Source organism: Triticum dicoccoides, chromosome 4B (genome assembly GCF_002162155.2).
Source record: "Triticum dicoccoides isolate Atlit2015 ecotype Zavitan chromosome 4B, WEW_v2.0, whole genome shotgun sequence".
NCBI classification, from domain to species: Eukaryota; Viridiplantae; Streptophyta; class Magnoliopsida; order Poales; family Poaceae; genus Triticum; species Triticum dicoccoides.
Window position 1 is genome coordinate 544,384,889 of NC_041387.1, and position 17,808 is coordinate 544,402,696.

General features: G+C 43.9%; 1 protein-coding gene across 2 annotated transcripts; it reads left to right on the top strand.

Moving 5' to 3' along the window:
* The first annotated feature begins 2,853 nt into the window (after positions 1 to 2,853).
* Positions 2,854 to 7,991, top strand: LOC119291370. 2 transcript variants are annotated; one of them, XM_037570123.1, is made up of 10 exons: positions 2,854 to 3,414; positions 3,507 to 3,569; positions 3,643 to 3,723; positions 3,815 to 3,857; positions 5,426 to 5,463; positions 6,071 to 6,134; positions 6,218 to 6,302; positions 6,390 to 6,522; positions 6,719 to 7,413; positions 7,540 to 7,991. In XM_037570123.1, exons 1-7 carry the CDS (start codon positions 3,340 to 3,342, stop codon positions 6,235 to 6,237), a joined length of 384 nt encoding a protein of 127 aa, XP_037426020.1. In that variant the 5' UTR covers positions 2,854 to 3,339; the 3' UTR covers positions 6,238 to 6,302; positions 6,390 to 6,522; positions 6,719 to 7,413; positions 7,540 to 7,991. The 2 variants fall into 2 exon arrangements, with proteins under 2 accessions (XP_037426020.1, XP_037426021.1); XM_037570124.1 differs by having other exon boundaries at positions 2,854 to 3,408.
* Positions 7,992 to 17,808: the final 9,817 nt, after the last annotated feature.

Consider the following 17,808-nt stretch of genomic DNA (forward strand, 5'->3'; position numbering starts at 1 on the left):
CACGTTGTGGTTTTGGCGTAAGTAAGAAACGTTCTTGCTACAAACCTATAGCAGCCAAGTAAAAACTTGCAACAACAATTAGAGGACGTCTAACTTGTTTTTGCAGCATATGCCGTGTGATGTGATATGGCCAAAAGGATGTGATGAATGATATATATGTGATGTATGTGATTGATCATGTTCTTGTATTAGGAATCACGACTTGCATGTCGATGAGTATGACAACTGGCAGGAGCCATAGGAGTTGTCTTAATTTATTGCATGACCTGCGTGCCATTGAATAACACCATGTAATTACTTTAATTTATTGCTAAATCGTTAGCCATAGTTGTAGAAGTAATAGTTGGCGAGACAACTTCATGAAGACACGATGATGGAGATCCTAATGATGGAGATCATGGTGTCATGCCGGTGACGATGATGATCATGGCGCCCCGAAGATGGAGATCAAAAGGAGCAAAATGATATTGGCCATATCATGTCACTCTTTGATTGCATGAGATGTTTATCATGTTATTGTATCTTATTTGCTTAGAACGACGGTAGCATAAATAAGATGATCCCTCATAAAATTTCAAGAAAGTGTTCCCCATAACAGTGCACCATTGCGAAGGTTCGTTGTTTCGAAGCACCACATGAGGATCGGGTGTAAGCCAGATTTACACATGCAAAACACTTAGGTTGACTTGACGAGCCTAGCATGTACAGACATGGCCTCGGAACACAAGAGACCGAAAGGTCGAACATGAGTCGTATAGCAGATGCGATCAACATGAAGATGTTCACCGATGATGACTATCCCGTCTCACGTGATGATCGGACACGGCCTAGTTGACTCGGATCATGTGTCACTTAGATGACTAGAGGGATATCTATCTGAGTGGGAGTTCATTAGATGAACTTAATTATCATGAACATGGTCAAAAGGACTTTGCAAATTATGTCGTAGCTTGCACTTTAGTTCTACTATTTTTGGATATGTTCCTAGAGAAAAATTAGGTGAAAGTTGATAGTAGCAATTATGCGGACTGGGTCCGTAAGCTGAGGATTGTCCTCATTGCTGCGTAGAAGGCTTATGTCCTTAATGTACCTCTCAGTGTGCTGAACCTCGAACGTCGTCTGTGGATGTTGCGAACATCTGACATACACGTTTTGATGACTACGTGATAGTTCAGTAATGTTAAACGGTTTAGAATTGAGGTGCCAAAGACGATTTTTGAAACGTCGCAGAACATATAAGATGTTCCAAGGGATGAAATTGGGATTTCAGGCTCGTGCCCACGTCAAGGGGTATGAGACCTCCGATGAGTTTCTTAGCCTACAAACTAAGGGAGAAAAGCTCAATCGTTGAGCATGTGTTCAGATTGTATGAGTACTACAATCATTGAATCGAGTGGGAGTTAATCTTCCAGAGGAGATAGTGATGTTTCTTCAAAGTCACTGCCACCAAGCTACTAGAGCTTCGTGATGAACTATAACATATCAAGGATAGATATGGTGATCCTTGAGCTATTCGCGATGTTTGACACCGCAAAAGTAGAAATCAAGAAGGAGCATCAATTGTTGATGGTTAGTAAAACCACTAGTTTCAAGAAGGGCAAGCGCAAGAAGGGATACTTCATGAAACAGCAAATCAGTTGCTGCTCTAGTGAAGAAACCCAAGGTTGAACCCAAACCCGAGACTAAGTGCTTCTGTAATGAGGGGAACGGTCACTGAAGCAGAACTACCCTAGATACTTGGTAGATGAGAAGGTTGGCAAGGTCGACAGAAGTATTTTGGATATACGTTATATTAATCTGTACTTTACTAGTACTCCTAGTAGCACCAAGGTAATAAATACCGGTTCGGTTGCTAAGTGTTAGTAACTCGAAATAAAAGGCTACGGAGACTAGCTAGAGGTGAGATGACGATATGTGTTGGAAGTGTTTCCAAGGTTGATGTGATCAAGCATCGCATGCTCCCTCTACCATCGAGATTGGTGTTAAACCTAAATAATTGTTATTTGGTGTTTGCGTTGAGCATAGACATGATTGGATTATGTTTATCGCAATACGGTTATTAATTTAAGGAGAATAATGGTTACTCTGTTTATTTAAAACGAAAACGGAGCTAGCCAACTCGCCTCCCTGGTTCTCCCCCGATTTGCAGCGTTCTCGACCGTTAGATCCTGGTCAAACATGTCTTTTTTTTGCTGGTAGCCGTTTGATCATCGCTGGAAATCCACCGTTGCTATTCTGACCGTGTCGTGAGTTGTGGGCGGGCAATGACCTGTGGGCTCAGGCAAAATCTGATTGGCTGGGTTACCTTTTTCTGGGTAATCGAGCAGCCAAACCTGCAGCGCCGCGTGGGCATGCTTCGCGTCACGGGAGAGCCGCAGAAGGGTTAGCCGATGCATGTGCACCTGGGTTTTGCGCCCGCACTTGTGCTGTCCTCATGACGGCTGGGCCAGTGCTGCCCCCGGTCCCGCTCATCAGCCGTGGTGGCTGCACATCTCATGTATAGTGCATTTCCTGGTCACATCGGTCAATCGCTCCTGGCGCGACGCTCCTCACGTGCTTCCCGCGTCGTGCGTCGTGGGGAGTTGTTGCGTCATGCGTCAGCTACAGATGGGTGAGTCAACGCATGTGCACCCAGATTCTGTACAAGCGTTTGTACTACCGCGATGACAGGTGGGCTACCGCTTTTCTGGTCCCGCTCATCGGCTGCTACTCCTACATCTAGTGCGCGTCGAATCGTCTGCATTTGGACTTTGGAGATAGAGGATGGACTGTAGCTGCATGATGCATGTGCGTGTGGGGCCTGGCTGACCGATGCATCATGTGTGCCTCGCCTCCATCTACAGCAGTTGGAGAAAGAGATGGACTGGCGCCTACGACGCGTTGGTCGATGCCGCAGCCGCCGCCATCCGCGAGCTCGGGTGCACGGTCGCGCTCATGGACCTCCACCGTTGCCTCGACGCCTTCAGCGAGTCCTGCGACCGAGCCGAGGGCCTCGTCCAGGCCGCCGCTGCCTCCAGCCACCACGAGCTGTGCCGCGCCGTGCGCGCAGTCGACGAGGATCTCTGTGCCGCCGCCGGCCGTCCGGGAGGAGAATGAGATAGAAGAGGAGAAGAATAGCCCTCCGACCACGCCACTGGCAGCCGAGGACAAATAGCCCAATCGATCTACCTCGTCTCCTGGTGAGGTGATGTTCATCGGTCTTGTTTTTTTTCCATGTGATGTTCATCGTTCCTCTTATTTTCTTGGTCTATGTGCTAACCATGTTAGTCATCTAGAAGATGAATGAAACTGTGACGGGAAAGGAGAGATGGACTGAGATATTTTTCCTCGCCATGTCGCATGGTGGTCGAGATGCGGAAGCCCCATGCTCTGTTTCGATGGGCCTCCTCTGCTCAATGGTTGCCGCTGGTAGAGGTTCATCCTTCTCTGGTTCACATGTTCTTCGCTGCTGCTTTGGACTCGTCGTGCTAATTTCGTATGTTTTCCTTTGTTTCGTTCATGCGCAGTTTGGTACAGCTTCCTGTTGTTGCTTGCGTCGAACCTTGGGTCCGTCTCTCCTTCTCATTGAGGTTAGTCCACTCCTTTTGTGCTTGCCTATAGAATTTTTGATGAAATGCATGTGTGCTGACGCTTGTTCTACAGTTCAGCCTACTTCTCTTGTCGCTAGCGCTTCTTCTCGTCTATCCTGCTGCTTACCCAACATGCTTCTGCTTCCTGCCTCAGGTAAATAGGCCGTTCTGTTGCTTATGTGATCGGCGAGTGTTCATTGCAAGCCTGTGTGTCGTTGTGCTCTGACCGTTTTTGTATTTCACAGGTTGTACGATCTCTTATGTCGCTGCGCCGTTCAACTCATCAAGGTTTTCTTCTTTCCTTTCTACCACATGTGTGCATGTTTTACTTTCAGTATCTTCTGTCTCATGTTGTCAATCTTGGTGATCTTTTAAATATCTCTATGTTGTGCTGGTCGTTTAAATGTTCAGGATACGGTCGGGCGTTGTATGTTGTTCGTTCTCGTGCTGCTTATATTGCGTGTGAGCACGATTTGTCCGCTTGTTACCGTTGTTATACCTGTTTTGAGGTCGTGGTAACTCAATGCCCCCACGCTCACTCTTTCTGTTGTACACAGAAGCTTATTTGTCCAATTCTCAGACTAATTTTTTGAAAGAAACCGCAATTCATTATGATGCCAATTATGGATATGGATCCATCTTGCTGCACTGGATGAAGGACTGGACGTAATAAGAATTGCATGTGACAATTTCTCATGCATAGTATTTGTTGTACAAACATCCAGTTAATTCTTGAGATACAATAGAGACACTATAATGGTACTACTTCAGTGAAATGTCGCTCTAGCTATTAATTTGCAGAATCTTGCATGACAAACTGTAGGCATGTGATATATATGGTGTTCCAGTAAATAAAGAAAACTGGAACATGTGCCTTCAAATTTTCTATTTATATACAAAAACCATGCATTGGTACATATGAACCATATGAATAAGACTGAAGAAGATATATTTTTTTGTCATGTTTGTGAGTTTTCTGTTATTTCCTCTCAGTGTGAATAGGACTAAAGAAGATGGGCATAGCATTTTAGGTAATTTCACTTTTTTTTGAACAGCAAACCGTAGAACAATAGTTCTATGGTATATTTTCATTAAAAAAACAGTATGTTACTACGGGAAAGGAGAAAATAGAAACAAAATAAAAAAGATCTAAGCTAACGGGGCAGAGTCCTTATCCAATTTCTGTTTTGGGCAACATGAGAATCATTTAAAAATTGATCTGATAGCCTGCTTGAACAAGGTGGAATGCTCATCTTTGATCTTGTGTTGAAGTAGTTGAAGATCTTTTTTTAATTCAAGCCTCCAATTTGAGAGTCGGCTGGATGTTTCTGAAGACCTTGCCATCTCACTTTGTCCTGGGTTAATAACAGATTACAAATTTATTTTTTGAGATAGGACATGTTATTTACGAAGGTATACCATTTCTATTGACTGGATAATTTACATGTTGGCAAGGACTTATTGGTGCAGCCTGGTCATAATTGCTCAGCCAATTTCCCAACCCAAATCCAGAACCGCTTCATCTTTAGATCTTTACGTGCTTGATGAAATGCCTTAGAGACTAAGATCTGCACTTTGTTTTTCTCCGTTCTCCTGCTCACGGATTAACCGATGGCTGTAAGACCCAGAGAAGCATTACGAACTGGTCTGCAGTGTCTTCCAGTGTATGCGTACACAAAATTCACTTTACTTTTCTTTTTGCCCTTTGTATAAATGATGTGGTTGAGTTACGAAGCCTCTTCTTGCAGTGTTGTCTGCAAGGCCGAAGAGAAGTTACTAATGCATTTGAGCTGCTCTATGTGATTGTTCATCTCCTGAACCTGTTTTAGTTGACATAAAAGTGTTCTCTATTTCAGAAAGCGACAACACGAGATTGTGCCCCCTCTTGCTCCAGGTGCATGTTGTTGCCCTCCTCTCCCCTCTGATTTGACTTGCTTTACCTTGTGTGAAGTTTTATACTTTCAACTTGACAAAGCTATATCAAGTTTGCTTTCAACTGTACTTGGCTACACCTGTAACATGATGCATTTGTCTTTCAGTGTATTGAATACATTTTTAAGGAGTAAATGCTCTATCTGGTATACTGTCCTATGACTCATTTAACAGTGCGTCAATTTTCTCACAAACCTCCTCATGTACAACATACAAAGAGTATTTTGTCACATATCACAAAACATCTTGATCTTTCAGCTAATAATATGCTGTAATTTTTTAGGCGTATCACTGTTTGCAGGTTTTGGGTTCCTTCTGTGTGTTGGGAGATAATGCTCTTAATAAACTTTAGCTTTCTACAATGTTAGGCCGGACAAATTTAGTACCGAAAATCTAGACTGTTCTTTCCACTCTGTAGCAACTTCTATGCTTGCACCACCATGATATCACTACAATATTATAACCTCCACCTATTGGATTTTATCCTGCTGTCAGTTCAATGCCATACTCCTTGCCCTGCATATCTTCTTTTCTAACTTTTTTACTTCTATTCTTTTTGTGTTGATTAGAACAAAGTTGAAGAGATGACTTGGAATCTCTTGGATATGTACTCATGTACTTCATACGGGGAAGGTTGGTTTATTTTCTGGATTCTTATTGTGTGTCACTTAAGATATACTATTAATGAATCAGATGTAACATTGTTTTCTTTTCAGCCTTCCTTGGTAAGGTCTGAAAGCAGGAACGAGGAAGCAAAAGTATGCGAAGATCAGTGAGAAAAAAATTGCAACATCAGTTGAGGTACTTGGTAGTTATAATGCGTGTACTGGTTGTTGGCACTCCGCCCTGTATATATAGGTTGGTTATAATGTTCTGATTATTTTTTAGGCTCTGTGTCATGGGTATCCTACTGAGTTCACATCATATTTCCATTATGGTTATTGCCGCTCGCTTCGGTTTGGCGACGAGCCTGATTATTCCTACCTTAAGCGACTGTTACGTGACCTATTTATCCATGAAGGTTTGATTTTGTTTTCATTCTTGAAGAGCATTAGGAAGTATCATTTTCCTCTTCATACTTAAATCTACGAGATATTAACTTCCCTCGTCTATACTTGATGGAAACCTGTTGCACTTTGTGTATTATTGAAGTACCAACATCCAAAATGCTTTAAAGGTTACAGCCGTAAGGTTCATATCAGAATAATGCCTTGCAGGTTTTCAGTTTGACTATGTATTTGACTGGACAATATTGAAGTACCAGCAATCTCAAATTGCTGGTGCTCTGCCTCGTGTTGCAGTAAGTCTTTCATGCACTCACCAACCAAAGACATGTATATTTTCATATAGCCATCCATGTGAAATTGCGACGTCTTACATATATTCTACATGGCCATGGTGCGGGACCTTTTGGGTTGACACCACCTGTATTGCAGAATGATAGTCAATCTGGTAATTGGTTTATTTTGATCATTCCTTACGAGTATTACTATCACTGTTTTTAGGAAATATTGATGAGTAATTGGCTTATAATAAAGTTACCAGAAAGTTTCTTTGCTTCTATGGCTAACTTGAACCAGATGGTCACCGGTTGGTCCTCCTCTTCTCTCCTCGCGCCATCGTCCTCCTCATCCATCTCCCGATTCAGCCAAGACAACAGGGATCAAGACTGTATTATGTTGAAAAAAGGAAAGAGACTACTCTTTTGTTACTTACATTACAGATATATGTTATAACATTACCTTTATGCTCTCTTTGGATTTCATTTTGTGCCTACCAACAAGTAAGTCACTAATATCAATGCCTAAGAATTATTTTGTTTGCCATTCTAATCATGACTGCAGAGAGCAATGGATATAGAAGAAATATGTAAACAATTGTCCCTTAGAAGAATATGCAACAACTTATTCAGGTTACTTCTTAATTAATAACACCTCTATATCATTACATACACATACTTAGAATGTGCCTTTTTGAGAGTGCGCTTCTGTTAGTACCTCACACTTATCTTATATGCCATTCCAACTATCTGTTGCAGAAGAGAGCAAGGGATATATAAGAAATCTCCAGGCAACTTCGCTTAGATGCATCATCTTCTAGTAGGAGTCAGCTTGAAGAATGACCTTCCCAGGTTAATTCTTGAGTCAGTGTTTTGGCTTTTCTCCATTGGTTCGTAAAATGTTGTTCCTATGTTGCGGGAGACTGCAACTGACATGTTGGATGCAAGACTGCAACTGACATACTGGATGGGGAATAACCAACTTTTTGGCCAAAGAGCTACAACCAAGGACAAAGAGTTCATCGCAAGGGGGTGGTGTTTAGGATATATACACAAAAGTGGAAACTTTCTTTTGTACAGAACCAAATTATATGATGTAATTGATCATTATTTCTAAGACCTTCTCCTGAACTCAATATTCATCATGTATTAAGTGCATTTTATTGTGTCACTTTTTTTAGGGGTAGCTTTATTCATCAAACACCACAAAGTGTGGGATAGAGTTCACACACAGGCTTTATTGTGTCACCTATGCTTACCTTTTTCTTTACTGTGTCACTTATGTTTACCTTCTTTTTTAACATAAGCTATCTGGACTTTCTAACTACAGGCTCAATTATTAGACCCACCGATGTTCTAATTTGTTGCATAACTACAGTAAGCAACTATTTTCATTAATTCTTTGTTTGATTTTATTTAAACTTATGCCTCCAGGTTCCTGAATAACAACAAATTATGCATGCTCATGTATATATTTTGAAAGACAAGTCTATTTATTAACAAATGCAAATATTTCCAAGGGGTTCATGGTTTTAAATGGGTCTCTGTGTCATTTTGCGCAACATGTCATCTAGAGAGCACGCCACTTGGAAGCCCTTCTCATCCATAGATCTACCTCTGCACATCTTGATGTCAGGGATCGATGAGGCAGAAGAAAGCATACCAGTATATTGCAATTCCAAAACTTACAAAAATGAGAAGGATGCCCGAACCTACAGATTTGTAATTAACATTTATCACTACATGTTGCCATTGGGTCATTCTGCCATTCAATGTTCATATGAAAATATGTTTTTTAACTCAGATTTCTCAGCGTGATAACCACGATATTTTCAACTAAAAAAGGCTTCATTAGCTGGTCTATACATGTAAGTCTCAAAAAAAAAACTGGTCTATACATGTTATACAGATATGATTTTTTTCAAACTAAGATTTCTTGGCGTGATAAACATATTTTCAATATAGCATGATTTAACACATGGGCTTTCTACTACGAGTATTGAATATGTTCTTGCAAAATGAAACTATTTTCATCAACAACATGGCTTTAGCGGGTCTCTGCGCCATTTGGCGCAACAGGTCAACTAGTTTGAATAATACCTTCAACGGTCTTGCACCTAAAATGAATGGTTTATTGAATCTCGATCATAGTGATACACATGTTCATGCCAAAAGATATAAGATAGTAATGATGGTACCACATACTTGTGGCACTGCCATTTGAGTCATACTGGTATAAAACGCATGAAGAAGCTCCATGTTGATGGATCTTTGGACTCACTCGTTTTTGAAAAGATTGATACATGCGAACCATGTCTATTGGTATATACGCATGAAGAAACTCCATGCAGATGGATCGTTTGGACTCACTTGATTTTGAATCACTTGAGTCATGCAAATCATACCACATGGGCAAGATGACTGAAAGGCCTCGTTTTCAGTGAAATGAAACAAGAAAGCAACTTGTTGGAAGTAATGCATTTTGATGTGTGCAGTCCAATGAGTGCTGAGGCACGCAGTGGATATCGTTATGTTCTTACTTCACAGATGATTTAAGTAGATGCCAAGTCTATTTACTTGATGAAATAAAAGTCTGAATTGTTGAAAGGTTCAAGTAATTTCAGAGTGAAGTTGAAGATCGTCGTGACAAAAGGATAAAATGTCTATGATATGATCACAGAGATGAATATCTGAGTTGCGTGTTTGGTACACAATTAAGACATTGTGGAAATTGTTTCACAACTAATGCCGCCTGGAACACCATAGTGTGATGGTATGTCTGAACGTCATAGCTGCACCCTATTGGATATGGTACATGCCATGACGTCTCTTATCGAATTACCACTATCGTTTATGGGTTAAGCATTAGAGACAACCGCATTCACTTTAAATAGGGCACCACAAAATTCCGTTGAGATGACACCATGTGAACTATGGTTTAGAGAAACCTAAGCAGTAGTTTCTTGAAAGTTTGGGGCTGCGACACTTATGTGAAAAAGTTTCAGCCTAGTAAGCTCGAACCCAAAACGGGTAAATGCATCTTCATAGGACACCCAAAATAGTTGGGTATACCTCCTAATTCAGATCCGGAAGCAAAAGTAATTGTTTCTAGAAACGGGTCCTTTCTCGAGAAAAAGTTTCTCTCAAAACAATAGAGTGGGAGGATGGTGGAGACTTGATGAGGTTATTGAACCGTCACTTCAACCAGTGTGTAGCAGGGCACAGGAAGTTGTTCTTGTGGCGCCTACACCAGTTGAAGTGGAAGCTGATGATAGTGATCATAAAACTTTGGATCAAGTCACTACAAAACCTCGTAGGTCGACAAGGATGCGTACTGCTTCAGAATGGTACGGTAGTCCTGTCTTGGAGGTGATGTTCCTAGAAAACAATGAACCTACGAGCTATGGAGAAGTGATGGTGGGCCCGAATTCCGACAAATGGCTTGAGGCCATAAAATCCGAGAGAGGATCCATGTATGAAAACAAAGTGTAGACTTTGGAAGAACTATTTGATGGTCGGAAGGCTGTTGGGTACAGATGGATTTTAAAAGGAAGATGGACAATGATGGTAAGTGTCACCATTAAGAAAGCTCGACTTGTCGCTAAGATGTTTTCGACAAGTTCAAGGAGTTTACTATGATGAGACTTTCTCACTCGTAGCGATGCTAAGAGTCTGTTGGAATTATATTAGCAGTTACTGCATTATTTATGAAATCTTGCAGATAGGATGTCAAAAAAAACATTGTTTCCTCGACGAGTTGCTTGAGGAAAGGTTGTATGTGATACAACCAGAAGGTTTTGTCAATCCTAAAAGATGCTAACAGGTATAGCTCCAGCAATCCTTCTAAGGACTGAAGTAAGCATCTCGGAGTTGGAATATACGCTTTGATGAGATAATCAAATATTTTGGGTTTATACAAAGTTTATGAGAAACTTGTATTTCCAAAGAAGTGAGTGGGAGCACTATAGAATTTTTGATTAGTATATGTTGTTGACATGTTGTTGATCGGAAATAATGTAGAATTTCTGTAAAGCATATAGGGTTATTTGAAAGGTTTTTTTTCAATGGAAAACCTGGATTAAGCTACTTGAACATTAAGCATCAAGATCTATAAGGATAGATCAAAAATGCTTATTAGTACTTTCAAATGAATACATACCTTGACAAGATTTTGAAGGAGTTCAAAATAGATCGGCAAAGAAGGAGTTCTTGGCTATGTTATAAGGTGTGAGTATTCAGTAAGACTCAAGACCTGACCACAGAAGAAGAGAGAGAAAGGACGAAGGTTGTGCCCTATGCTTTAGACGTAGGCTCGACAGTATGCTATGTTGTGTACCGCACCTGAAGTGTGCCTTGCCATGAGTTAGTCAAGGGGTACAAGAGTGATCCAGGAATGAATCACAGGACATCGGTCAAACTTATCCTTAGTAACTAGTGGACTAAGAAATTTTCTCGATTATGGAGGTGGTAAAAGAGTTCCTCGTAAAGGGTTACGTTGATGCAAACTTTGACACTAATCCAGATGATTATGAGTAATAAACCGGATTCGTATAGTAGAACAGTTATTTGGAATAGCTTCAAATAGAGCGTGGTAGCTGCAGGATGACATAGAGATTTGTAAAACACACATGGATCTGAAAGGTTCAGACCCGTTGACTAATAACCTCTCTCACAAGCAAGATATGATCAAACCCCATGGGTGTTGAATTCATTACAATCACATAGTGATGTGAACTAGATTATTGACTCTAGTGCAAGTGGGAGACTATTGGAAATATGCTCTAAAGGCAATAATAAAATGGTTATTATTATATTTCCTTGTTCATGATAATTGTCTATTGTTCATGCTATAATTGTATTAACTGGAAACCATAATACATGTGTGGATACATAGACCACAACATGTCCCTAGTGAGCCTCTAGTTGACTAGCTCGTTGATCAATAGATGGTGATGGTTTCCTAACCATGGACATTGGATGTCATTGATAATGGGATCACATCATTAGGAGAATGATGTGATGGACAAGACCCGATTCTAAGCATAGCACAAGATCGTGTAGTTCGTTTGCTAAAAGCTTTTCTAATGTCAAGTATCATTTCCTTAGACCATGAGATTGTGCAACTCCCGGATACCGTAGGAATGCTTTGGGTGTGCCAAACGTCACAACGTAACTGGGCGGCTATAAAGGTGCACTAAATGTATCTCTGAAAGTGTCTGTTGGGTTGGCACGAATTGAGACTGGGATTTGTCACTCTGTATGACAGAGAGGTATCTCTGGGCCCACTCGGTAACGCATCATCATAATGAGCTCAATGTGACTAAGTAGTTAGTCACGGGATCATGCATTACGGAACGAGTAAAGTGACTTTCCGGTAACGAGATTGAATGAGGTATTGGGATATCGACGATTGAATCTCGGGCAAGTAACATACCGATTGAGAAAGGGAATTGTATACGGGATTGCTTGAATCCTCGACATTGTGGTTCATCCGATGAGATCATTGTCTGTGTCAAAACCGGCGGATCTCGGGTAGGGGGTCCCGAACTATGCGTCTAAGGCTAATGGTAACAGGAGGCTGGGGACACGATGTTTACCCAGATTCGGGCCCTCTCGATGGAGGTAATACCCTACTTCCTATGGTATGAGTATTACAAGAGTTGATATACCACGAGATCAGAGAGGCTAAACCCTGGATGCTAGCCTATGGTATGATTGTTGATGATGATCGTGAGTCCTATGGACTAAACCCTCCGGTTTATATAGACACCGAAGGGGGCTAGGGTTACACAAAGTCGGTTTACAGAGATGGAGATCTACATCCGGATCGCCAAGCTTGCCTTCCATGCCAAGGAGAGTCCCATGCCGACACGGGACGAAGTCTTCTATCTTGTATCTTCATAGTCCAACAATCCGGCCAAAGTATATAGTCCGGCAGTCTAGATACCCCCTTATCCAGGACTCCCTCAGTAGCCCCTGAACCAGGCTTCAATGACGATGAGTCCGGCGCGTAGATTGTCTTCGGCATTGCAAGGAGGGTTCCATCTCCGAATACTCCAAGATAAATTCCGAACGCAAGGACTGTGTCCGGCTCTGCAAGATAACATTCCATATACCACCGTAGAGAGAATAATAATAATCCACGAGTCTAATCCGCTGACAATTGTTCGAAAAGTGATATCACGCCACGGTCCGGTTTTTATTCGAACCGTTTTCTACAACTTGCTACCGCACACACCACGAGGCGGTTTCCTTGGCACGTCCTGTCAGAGCAGAGATCATGTTCCCCTTATCACGGCATTCTCATCAATACGGGTATGGGTAATCCAACTGTGCCTGTTGGCATGACCCCGTGTTTTTAGGCAAGTCCCGAACGACCATGTTCGGGGATGCTTGATATTCTTCCCCCTTTATAGAGGAGCCGAGGCCTATCCCTCTGTCTCCACGCTCGCACATCTCGCGCCTTGAGTCCCAACACCCAAAGCCCGGGCTTAAGCACCCTGGATCTTCGATCATGTCCGGATCTGGCCAACAAGGCCGATGGATGGCTTGATCTGTCACAGAGGAGGATTTTGCAAAGCTTAGGGAGGCTGGGTATTTGACCATCGATGTCAAGCATAGGTTTCCTGCTGCCGAACAGGTTATCCCCACTCCCGAGACCAACGAGAGTGTCGTATTTGTCTCCCACTTCCTCCGGGGCTTAGGTCTTACTCTAGATACCTTCATGAAGGGGCTCATGCACTACTACGGGCTAGATTTCCACGATCTAGCTCCGGATTCCATCCTCCACATCTCGTCATTCATCGTTGTGTGTGAAGCCTTCCTTCACATTGCCCCCCACTTCAGCTTATGGCTCAAGACTTTCAATGTGAAGCCGAAGATAATTGAGGAGCGATACGCAGAGTGCGAAGGCGCCATAATAAGCAGGAACGCTGATGCCCCGTGGCCCGAAGGCTCCTTCCCGGAGGTATCTGATTTATGGCAATGGAGGTGGTTCTATGTCACCGCTCCACGAGACTCAAAGTGGGCGGCCGCGCCTGCCTTCCGCTCGGGCCCTCCACCTCAACTAGCATTGTGGGCCAACGTGGGATTAAACTGGGGGCCTGCGAACGATGTACCGATGCTACAAATCCGCATTCGGGAGCTCCTCGAGAGGGACATTAGTCTCGTTAAGATAGTCCAAGTAATGCTAGTATGTCGGATCCTGCCGTGCAAACACTGGCCTCTCCGGATGTGGGAATTCAATCCAGAAGGTCCGCGAACCATTCACCACTTCCTTGGCGTGACACCCGAAGGGATGTATAAGTTGTTCTTCGGACCACGAATAAAGTGTCCGAACACCATGGAGGATGCGGGCCTGAGTTGCAATCGCCTCGACACCCAAGTAAGTAACCCTATAACCGAACACCTTGCTAATATTTGTCATAGCATTGATCTGAACACTGTCCGCAACCAGGATTGGCTTTGTAATGCAAAGAGGATCAGGTGTCCGGCCCCTCTTCCCGAAGGTTCGCCTGGCCCGGCAATGTCCAGGATCCTTGAACGTACACTAAGTCGGGTGCCACTGGAGAGGGCTGAAGGGGAGAGCGGGGAGGCCAAGAGCGGGCCTCACACATCGCGCATCCGAACCAGAGGAATCAATGCCTCCACGGAGGAGGAGAATCGGGGAGGTGATTCTGAGGTTTCCTCCCCCCGCGGGAAGAAGAGGGCCACCTCCGAAGACTTGGAAATGGGGGTGCCTAAACAAGGGAACAAAACTTCGCCAAAGGGCCCTGCCCCGAAGGGCGTCCCCACCGCACAGTGCCCGCAAACGGGCCAGCCCTCCACCGAGCTGTAAGTTTGATTAAGCCAGGATCTTATTGCTTTTTCCTCTGAGAGTAATAACTAGGACCTATTTTTTGTAGTCCGCCTAGCAGCTCATCTCAACAGGGTTCGTCTTCGGGGGATCTTCTTCCGGAGATGATGGAGAGTGAAACCCCTCCTGCCTCACCGCCCCGTGAGGTGGGCGACCCTGAGGTATCGTCACGGAGGAGTCCGGATCCTAAGGGGCCAGAAGCTAACACTTTGGCTGCCCCGAGCCCTGCACGTTCGGCTCCTGTGGCGGACAATGGGAAGGGTCTGGGAGAGTCCGGTGTCCGGCCGAACATGCTGACGGGCCTCCTGGAGTCAGCTGATCTCTTGGAGGATCATTGTACCCTAATGGTACGGTGTCGGAGAAAATTTCCTCTGCCACAAGTGTTCTGAACGAAGCTTTTAGGAGCCTGCCCAAAGGCTTTGAGGTAAGCCGCAATTTTTAGTTGATCCGCACGCGATACATGTGCTCTGTGTAGATAGTAGCCCCTGAGACTACGGATGCCAGCCCATGGAGGCAGCCGGAGGATCAAACTCCTAGGTAATGGTCGCATTTCTATTGATGTGCAGGTTGCTAAGGGTTCAGCAATAGATCAGGCCGCTGAATGCGCCGAATTGAGGCGGCAGATTGACATTGTGGAGGCCGACGTTACGCTTGTGAAAAAGCGATTCGAGGAGTCGCATGGTATGCTTTCCTATATCCACATCTATTTTGCGAGAAGGTTAAAATATTAATGTGATGTTATGTAATTGCAGGCGGAGCTGCTGCCGTTGAAGCCCTGAGGACGGAGCTTGCTCTAGCCAAGGAACAAGCCCGGATTAGCAATGCGGCTCCTCTAAAGACAGCCGAAGAATTAAAGGCCGAACAGGCCACTAGTCTCCGAAGCAAGGAGAAGATAGCCGAAATGACTGTGGAGCTGAGGGACGCCGCCGGCCGGTATGAGCTTCTCGAAAAGGAGAATCAAACAAAGGCAGCCGACCTGAAGAAGGCGACGGATTTGGCTAAAGAGATGCGCTCTTAGATTAGAGACGCACGGTGTTGGAGATATGCCCTAGAGGCAATCATGTGATGATGATATTTCCATATGTATTCATGTGTCCTTTGTATTGTCCTTGAGCATCATCAATGATATGTATCAATAAGTATGTGACTTGTTTGTGGAACTATGTATTGTATGATGATTGTTCTAATGGTCCCTAGTTGATAAGGTTATGCGGACACATATCCTCGACTAGTATACGACTCGGTTGATGACTATGTTTCACAAGTCATGTGCATGCAGATGCTAAACCGATAGTATGGACTCAAGGATGGAGATCACCGAGTCGGATAGACCCACTTTGAGACACAGCGAGATATAGTCATCTGTTAGTCTCAAGAACAATGTTTATGACATGTCCTAGATCTGAGGTCCTCGCATGTTCTCGAGATGAGGATCGACTCACTTAGGGTCTATCAAACACTACTCCGTAACTGGGTAGTTATAAAGGTAGATTTCGGGTGAGTCGTGAGACATGCCGCGAGACATGGTTGACCAAGATGGGATTTTCCACTCCTATATGGAGAGATATACTCTGGGCCCTCTCGAGTGATCAGATTTGGAAAGCATGGCCATGCAACTTGGGTTAAGTGTTAACCCAGTTTGAGAATCTGTATCACAGTTTCAAGAAGAGAGGTCGAGCTACCACAAGGGTGACAAGTACTCGCTTTGGGCTCGACAATAAATATCGTGAGGCAAAAGGAATGTTGCATATGACACATTGTCAAGGTTCGTCAAAACGACTTTATGCACACATGGGAGTTGGCACGTTCTGTTAGGAGCCGCTACCAACTATCGACTTTGGTCGTGTTCATGTGTACGTGAACCTATAGGGTCGCACACTTAAGGGGATGCAACCCATTTGGATTAGATCCGAGTGGAAAATGGATGTGGACTCCAAGTGGGCTCAAGTGTTGAGCCCACCTCGGAGGTCTATATAAAGGGGAGTGGGCGCACCACTTAGGTTTGATCCTTTTCCACCCTCGAGAGCCGCCGCCACTCCCCACGCCCATGTCGTGTGACCGGACCTAGAAGTCCACCGCTCGACGCTTCTCCCCGTACGTGTGGATACCTTGGAGGCATCGCATCTGTGATGCTTGGATCAACCGTTCGAAGGAACCGCGAGGAGCCGTTCGCGGGAGATCACCATTCGCGGATCCTCGCTGTTCGTGGAAGATCGGCATCAAGAGGGGAGACGGGCCGAGAGATCGACTACACGCATCACCAACTCTACTTCCGCTGCGGTGACTGCGCGTCTAGTGGTAAACCCGATCTCGTAATCTATTTCCAGCAGCATGATCTTGGGTGCGCGGTAGAAATTTTTATTTGGCGCTAGTGTAGCGTACCGCATGTTCCAACAGTGGTATCAGAGCCTCCGTTGTGTGGTGATAGATTCAAAGATTTGCATATGAGATATGTAGATCGGTTCAAGTGCGGGTCGATGAGAACGGTCGCGCACGTCAGTGTTGAAGGTTGGTTTCGTCATCTTGTTTCCGTGATCGTGACGCAGAGGTCGTGACACGACTTACCCCTACCGGTCGGTTTCTGCCATCAGGGTAGACAGTGGAACATAAACCCGGATGCAGCACGCGAAGATCAATGAGATTGATCGAATCGGAACATAGATCAACACCTTGGAAATGTGATTTCTGCGGTGCTGAAATTTGTTGGAGCGGTCTTGGTAAAATGGCTATAACTTTTGCATACGAACTCTGATTTTTCTCCACGGCCTGTCAAACTGAAGCTAACGAAAAGTTGGATCAGCGGCGGAATTTCGGGACGGGATTTCGGCGCTTCTGGCTAGGCCAAAATCCGCTTGGAAGATAGAGTTTCAGGAGGTTTTATCTTCGGCGGTAGAACGTCTGACTTGTTTTTGCAGAGAATGACTGTGATTTGGTATAGCCCATGTATGTTGCTTGTATATTATTATTTCATGACCTGTGTGTCATGAGTACGGCAACCGACAGGAGCCATATGGTTGTCCCATTATTGTATTAATGACCTACGTGTCAACATGAGAAGCCATGTAATGTAATTTACTTTCAGTAGCTATTAGTTTTTTTAATAGCATAGTATCTTATGTAAAACTTGGCGGTTGACACCATGGCATGGAGATGGAGATCACCATGAGAACAAC